This window comes from Pundamilia nyererei, unplaced genomic scaffold, assembly GCF_000239375.1.
Source record: "Pundamilia nyererei isolate P.nyererei 1_Seehausen unplaced genomic scaffold, PunNye1.0 scaffold00081, whole genome shotgun sequence".
In the NCBI taxonomy this organism is placed as follows: Eukaryota; Metazoa; Chordata; class Actinopteri; order Cichliformes; family Cichlidae; genus Pundamilia; species Pundamilia nyererei.
In genome coordinates this window covers 2047519-2055298 of record NW_005187482.1, presented here as the reverse complement: position 1 = coordinate 2055298, position 7780 = coordinate 2047519, and the positions used below count along the sequence as shown (strand labels likewise).

At 46.3% G+C, this 7780-nt stretch overlaps 1 protein-coding gene across 2 annotated transcripts in view; it reads left to right on the top strand.

Annotated features, from left to right (window-relative positions):
• nfil3-2 (nuclear factor, interleukin 3 regulated, member 2) overlaps positions 1-6493 on the top strand; it is a 9723-nt gene extending 3230 nt beyond the window's left edge. For both annotated transcript variants that reach the window (XM_005738071.2, XM_005738072.2), the window contains exon 2: positions 3358-6493. In XM_005738071.2, coding sequence (XP_005738128.1) covers positions 3895-5766 — 1872 coding nt within the window. In that variant the 5' untranslated portion in view covers positions 3358-3894 and the 3' untranslated portion in view covers positions 5767-6493. The remainder of the gene's footprint in view (positions 1-3357) is intronic.
• Positions 6494-7780: the final 1287 nt, after the last annotated feature.

The window sequence follows — 7780 nt, the reverse complement described above, 5'->3', positions numbered from 1 at the left end:
CCCCCTCCCCCCAGGGGCACTGCACCATGTGCCTTAAATTGCATTTTTCCTAAGGGTGAGTGGCTGGTTGGGGGGTTGGACAGCGGTTTCATCATTCTCCTTTTCTCTGAAGCATGTGCACCCCCGACCCATGTGCACACACCCTTCTCCTTTTATGTCAGACCTGCAACCCATTTCCTGAAGTGCTCCACAGAAACACGTGTGCTGGCTTTTGAACTGACTTCACTATTTCCAACGCTCACTGCCACATTTAGACTCTTGCGGTTCGGCCCCTGTGGTTGTGCGGGCGGGGGCGACTTGGATTCTTTTACCGTGCTATCATTCCACAAGTGCCACAGAAACCTGGCAGTGACTTGTGGAGACTAGATGATAGACTGGAAAGAGCGGTCTAGGTTGAGGAACTGTGTGCAGAGGTTAGGCAGTGTGGTTCAAACGCATGCAAAATGAAACACTTTGCGCTTCGTTCTTGGCGGCGATGCCTTTGTGGGTTTTAAAGCATCTTTGGAGATGTGAAATCTATTGTTTCTTTCTGATGGCGCACACATGAAACGTAACGCAGGCTCAGTAGTGAAAGAAGAGCATCAACACCTTCTGCTATGATTCATGCTCATTCACACAGCCTGAATATTTGAAGGTGCAAAAGAGGGAGAGACAAATAAAAAGAAAAAAAAAGCACGAGCCTCCACTGTGAGTTAATTAAACAGAGGAGTTAATTCATGCGTCTGGCTCGTCCTGACTGTAGGCGAGATGTGGAATAATGTTCACGTGACGTCAGTCGACCCTCCTTTTGTTACGGAACATGGTTTTCTCACCATCTGCTTCGGGTCGTGTCAAGCCACTGGTCCAGAAACATTGAGACAAAGTCCAATATGATTGGCTAACCCCCTTCTTTCTCCCCCTTTTTGTTGCTATGGGTGATGCATTCCTTCTTCTGATGCAATACCAACACTGTCGCAATTGCCACTGTTTACCCCCCCAACACCCACCCACCCCCATTCAGCTACAGTATAATCTCATCTCCATCCCTTTTCTTTGTTTTAACTCTCCCTCACTGATTCCTCTTTGTTTCTTTGTCTTCGCTCCACTTGCTCTCACCTCTGTCTATATTTGCACAATGCTCTCATTTTCCATGCATCCTTCTTTTTTCTTTTCTTTTTTTGTCTTTCTTTTTTGTCAGCCCCTCCCTTGTCTCTTCACCTCTCCACTGCTGGGCTGACCTATATTCCAGCAGGCCGTACAGTTGGAGGCAGCTAAGACGTATTTACAGAGTGCGGTCGGTCCCCAGTTTGTGGGTCAGTGGCACAGGCTGAGAAACAGTCTCTACCCTCGTTCTTGCGTTGCCGTGGCCAGCAGCCACATGTCGGAGGCTCACGAGGACACCCTTAAACCATTCAGATGAAACTTTCAAATATGGTGTAACTCTAATGTAGCTTTTATTGGATTACTCTGCAAGACAGTTTCAAAAAGCCAAAACTTGTGGCCCTGTTTTATAGTTAGTCTGGTTTCTTCTGTATATGAGAACTAAAAGAAAAGTGGTCTGAAATCTGTGTTTATTGTGAGGAGTTACGTAACAATATGAAATCCACAGGACAAGCAGAGCACAGTCGCTGCAAATATCTCACTAGATTATGAGATTACAGATTGTCACAGTGTAACAGCAGCGCTTACGCACTTCAACCTGGAAATGCAGATGATTTGCTGCACTTGGGATGAGAGTACCATTCCATTTTCTATGCAACTTGATAAGCTTGACCTCCCGGGTTTTTAGGCGCTTTTCCAATTGGACCAGTTCATTTAAGAGCAGGGAGAATTGTTGCTGTCTGACACCTCTGAAAGAACAAGTCATGCAGAAGAACAACAACTGCATGCGCTGCCTAATTATTTTTGCAACAGGAGTCTGTCAGGTCACATTACAAATCACAAAAGTTGTCAGAAATCACAAATCTCAGTGTGGAAATTGGGGGAGTAACAGATCATTACAATTTGCACAAAAAGTCTGTGCCAATCTATCCAGGCAATACTGAGATGCTTAATGGGATAATTGAACCATTTTGATAGCTCTAGAAAATGTAGGAAATGTGGCCTAGCTGTTGAGATACTTAGCTCCAATCCAAAGTTGTGGACCAACAAACCAACTGACTTTGAACACCACCGAGCCACCGAGCCTTTAAACAGATGGAAGCATTTAGAAGAATTGCTGATTTGCTTAATTCTGCGTAGCCTCAAAATCAGCAGAATTGTACTACTTTGGTATAAAGGTGCACCTGTTCAGCTAATTACTGAGCGCTGAGGTGTTCCTCGCCATGGTCTGACCATCCTCGCATTTTACCCCCAATCTAACGATTCTGTGTTATCCCAGCCTGTGTTTCTGCTTCCCGCCTCCCTTCTTTCCTGGGGCCACTGACCTATATTTATCAAAGCCCCACCTCCCAGCTGCCCCCCACACCTCCATATCTCTCTTCAGCTTTTTTATCCTTGACCTGCATTAACGATGCCTTTGTCTGCCTTATCTGCTCACTCTGCATCATCGATTTGGCACTGAGTTGTTTCGGAAAAGAATGCTGTCACATTCCTGTGCGGATGAACCAAGGCGGGGGGTAGCAGTGTTCGTGGATGGGGTTTCTCAGTGGAGAGCCAGTCTGGTGTGTGTGTCAGGGAACCCCACGGCTCTGAGACTGACTCACTGTTTGCTCTGTCTGGCCCACATATTCATCTGGCAAAACAAAAAAAGAGCTAATCCTTAAACAGTTTAGTTTTCATGCTCTCAGCATGTCCCAGACTGATGCAATTTCTGTGTTTTTATTTCATGTGTGTGTGCCTGCCTCGATTGCGATATACTTCTATTTAATTTACAAGGCTTTAGTTTTGCCCTCAGCCGCCTACATAAAACCTTATTAGCTCAGACCTTGCGACATTTTAGCATGCAGCGTTGAACAAGTGTGTTTTTTAAATCCTGGGTGTTGAAACAAAACAGGATCATCAGCCTGGCGATGAACCCACTGCTCACATTGCATCACAAAAGTCAACATGACCGGGCCGGGGGTCATAGGTTCCAGACGGATCGGATCAATAGCAAGGCCGAAAGGTCAGACAGTGAGGTCTAGCATCTATTCACTGGTTGCCAGGGGCGACACACTCAGTAAAGGCCAGACATCCCAACAGCAGAGGAAAGCTTTTCTGTTATAGACATGTATTTATTATATTATTTTGCATGCCAAAAGAAGCTGGAAAATGATAAAAATAAATAAATAAAAAAAAGTTCAAATAACTGTAGTTCTGATGTGAGGCTGCAGGATGGAACAGCAGCAGTCAGCAGTGGATTAACAAATGTTTTTTTTCTGTTTTTTATCTCTGCAGGCTTACATCTTGCAGTCAACTGCAGAGAGAACAGAGAAAGACGGAGGGAGGGAGAGCGGCGCTCCCCAAGAGACTGACACGCTGAGGTAGACAGTCCGACCTACATCCTGCTGTTTACGTGGAGATCTGGGACACCTTCTTGCCAGTTTAGCTCCGTGTGCTCTATGCTAAACCTTTAACAACCAACTAAAGCAAGAATTTGGGAAGAAAAAGAGGGAACTAAAGGACTGATCTGAACTGCTTTGGGTCTGTAGTACTCCGAGGAGCTCGGACACTGAATTTATAACCCTTCAAGTGGATAAATGTGGGTTGCTAATGCTGAGCTACAGTTGTTCTTTATCTTTTTGGCTAATTTGGACACTTGACTGTTTACCTGGCATAAGTATACCACATCTACAATAACTAGACCCAGAGCCTTGGGAGACCAGTTGTTTTCATCACTACCCCAACCTCCCCCCACCCCCACCTTTAACCTCTGGCCTAATTCTTCACTCAGTTCACCCAGCAACATTTCAAACTGGCTGCCTCTCGACAAAAATGGAAAATCTAACATCGGCTCTCAAAACGTTAAACAAAAACTCAGGGAATAACCTAAACTGCCTTGAGACCTTCAGCGGTTATGAAGAGTCTCTGCCTTCTATCCAAGGGACTCCAACTCGTATGGGGCGTCTCATCAAACCCAAGCCCAACATGAGCTGCAGGCGAAAGCGGGAGTTCATTTCCGATGAGAAAAAGGACGCCTCCTACTGGGAGAAGCGCCGTAAAAACAACGAGGCCGCCAAGCGCTCCCGGGAGAAGCGGCGTCTCAATGATATGGTTCTGGAGAACCGCGTCATTGCACTGAACGATGAGAATGTGAGGCTCAAGACAGAGCTGCTCCAGCTGAAGCTGCGCTTCGGCTTAATAAGCACTGCCTCCTACATTGAAAAGAGTCAACAAATCAGTGCGGGTAGCAATGCAGGAAATGGAGGTTCCTCCTCCTCCTCAACTCAGTACTACTCCAGTGGTTACTCTAGTGGTTCTCAGGTGATGGTGAACTCTGACTCCTCTGAAACGGAGCAGTCGGGACGCAGTGAAGGCCACAGGCAGCTGGTGAAATACTCTCCACGTGGTTCCCTCTCTGACATGTCTGATGGCTCCTCCAGGGACAGCCCAGAGCCAATCCCCTTTGAGATCAAGCAGGAAGGTGACAGGCTGGAGATGGACATCGCCAACGGCACCACCACCCAGATCATGTTTAACATCCACCGTGGACTGGCCTCTGTGCCCACCCACCACCAGATCCAGCAGCATTCTCAGGAGTTAGAGGCTACATATCACAGCCAAGAGCAGCAGCAGCACCACCTTCACCAACAGCCCCAACCCCATCAGGAGCCCGTTACTTCTATCAACACTGTCAGCCAGGCCGCCTCTCATCCGCCTGCTGCCCAGAGGAGCGTCATTCTGTACGGTGCCAGCAGTGCCTCTTATCCCGTGGACTCCTTGACCAGGACGCAGGATGCCGAGCTGCTGAACGTGCAGAAGCAGGGCAGCACCGGCAGCCAAGTGTGTGCTAGCCAACAGCCCATTACAGAGAGCTCCACGGAAACAGTGGCCGAGGTGATGAAGCAGCTTGAGAGGAAGACATTAGATTCCCCTCCGTATGAGCTCTCAGACTGCCGTAATGAGGCTAGAGAGAGACAGGTGTACCGTGTTTGCCAACTCCCCCAGCAGCAACTGCAGCAGGAGCAGCATCAGGAGAGCGATTCATCTGCGGAGCTCCACCACAAACAAGTGGAGGGTGTCAGCCACTCACACTTGTACCACCATCTCCAGCAGCCTCACTCATACCTCAGCACACAAGACGAGGAGCCACCTGTTCTTACTTATGAGGGCGGGCCCAGGCATGAGGCTTATTACAAAGGCCAATCAACCTCCTCTTGTAAGGAGGCCACATCCAGTGAAGGAGATCCTTGCAGTCCAGAAAAAGAGGCATCCACAGACGACGATGAGCTTCCCTCCTCGTTGTGCTCAGAAATGGGCAGCTTCCACAACTCGCATCTTACCATCCACCAACCTGCCTCGCCTCTGCCCTCCTCCCAGGGCCCTCAGGCTCAGTGCTGGGACCCTCAGGGGGAGGTGAGGGGAACCGCTTTGCCCCACAAACTGAGACTCAAACACCGGGCCATGAGCACCGGCAGCAGCAGCAGTAGCGGCAGCAACTGCTCCGGCCAAGAGTCCCCAACCACCCCTCCCTCCGCCACGCCGCCACCTCTCCCCCAGCATCCCTACTTGTCCCTGACGCCCCCACAAAACATTAAGCAAGAGAGCTCAGGCGGAGGTTGTAAACAGGCAGCCTCAGGGGAGGGGGCCAGGAAGGAGGGTGGAAAAAAGGAGACAGGTGGACGAAGGAACAAGAGGCGCGATTAGGTGACATGGACTTTTAGTTGAAGTCGTTATGACAACTTCAATGACTCAAAGACACAATTTCTCATCGAAGAACTACCCTGCCATCATGCCTTTTGCCCTATGATTGACTCACCCCTTTTCAGCCCTCGGGACAGGAAACTTAGCTTTTCTACTCCACTCCCACCCAACGAGGCTGATCATCTTGTAGGGCTGTATTATATTTGTATATATTGTACAGAGTTGTCATTTCTTACATCCTCTCCATACTTACAGATGCACTTTTGTTTATGTGATGAGAAGAGGAATGGAACTGTCCACTTTTTCTACTTTTGTCATCCAACAATATACAGTTGAGTACATCAGTGAAAGCACATTTTGATAACAAAAACACAAATAAAGAATGTAGAAAAATAAACGCTTCAGGCTTTATCAGTGCTAAAATTTTGGTACATATCCGACTGTAGAGGAGCATACACGTGTATGGCTATCTGCCTTAATTAAAATCAAATGCAAACATACACTGGGGACATTCCCTCGACCAAAGAAGCACCAACAATACTATCAATAAGAAGTTCCATACCTCTTCCCAGACCCTACCTCTACCACCCCATGCTTTCCCCAGTCATCTCCATTATTTCTCAAAAGATCACCATCACCTTTATTTTTTAAGCACTTGGTTTGTATAGTACTGTGATATATGAATATATGTATCTATTTTAAACATATATTTTACAAAACAAATTTGAATACAAATTGAACCAAAAAAACAAAAAACAAAACAAAAAAAACTGCAACAAATCTTTGGAGGATTCTGAAAGCGACCCTCCTGTCTCGAATCGACTCTCTTCATTGTCTACTGTGGCTACAGGACCCATTCGATTTGAATCACCTCTCACTTGATTGTTGAGCTTTAGCATTAATCGGTTAGTTAATGCCTAGTTTACACTTAAACGGCCGTCCATTTTGGAGCGCCAACAGCACTGAATGGAGAACGCGTTGTTCCCTGAGGCAAAGGCCTCGTTAAAAAAAGAAAAAAGAATCTTTGAATTTTCTTACCTTTAACCAGCCTTTAAATATTCGGTGGACTTCACCAGCTGCAGGCTATGAGCCTTTAGTTCATTTGAGCTTTATCGACCATATCTTCTTCTTGTTGTTACCATTCACTGGCCCAGTGTATTTATTTCCCCTCCCTTCACACGCCCATCACTGTAGAAAAAGCCCACAGGAACATAGATGGAGAATGTGTACAGCTCTTTTTAGATGCATACTGCAGCCTTGATTTTGAACTTTCACGTCAGACATGGGACGCTTGGGAGGCATGAACGAAAGCAGGAGGAATTAAGTCACATTCTTATGAAACACACTACAGTGCACTGAGTCTCAAAGTTCCTCTTGTGGAAACACCTAAGAAAAGAGCCCTCCACAACTACTGTTTACTTTTATTGTCATGAAAAAGTGGTTTTGTAGTGTGACCAAGCATGGCCCCTATGGCTCGCATTCAACATGCGTAACTGAGTTAATACAGCTCATAAGCTGACGCTACAGCGAAGTTCTCTAACTCTTCGATCGAGTAAACAATTCTGAAATGAACGAAGAGAGGGCACTTCCCTTGTTTCCCATTTTTCTCCGTTGTTCATTATCAGGGGTTATTCGTGGTAGTTCTGCTACTGGGCAGTGCTGAATTGCCTTCACTGGATTCTAGTTTTTAAAAGAAAAAAGTCTATGTACCATGTTTGGCTTTTTGGTGCTTGTGTATAAATGTAAAGTTTCCCCTCCCCGCCCTCAAACAACACTGTAACGTTTGTTTCATTGGTTTTTATATCCTGTTTTGTTTTGTTTTGTTTTATAGTCAAGAGGTGATGTTCTGTTTTCCTCTATACTGTGTCTTTTTTCCTACTGACTGTGATGACATGTATTTGCCTCATTACGCTCCCCCCACCCTTTTCAGTGTGTATTAATCAGTAATGTTTGTGGTTTTGCTGATGGTTTTAATGAAAAAGACAAGGACAAAAAAAAAGAAAAGAAAAAAGGCAAA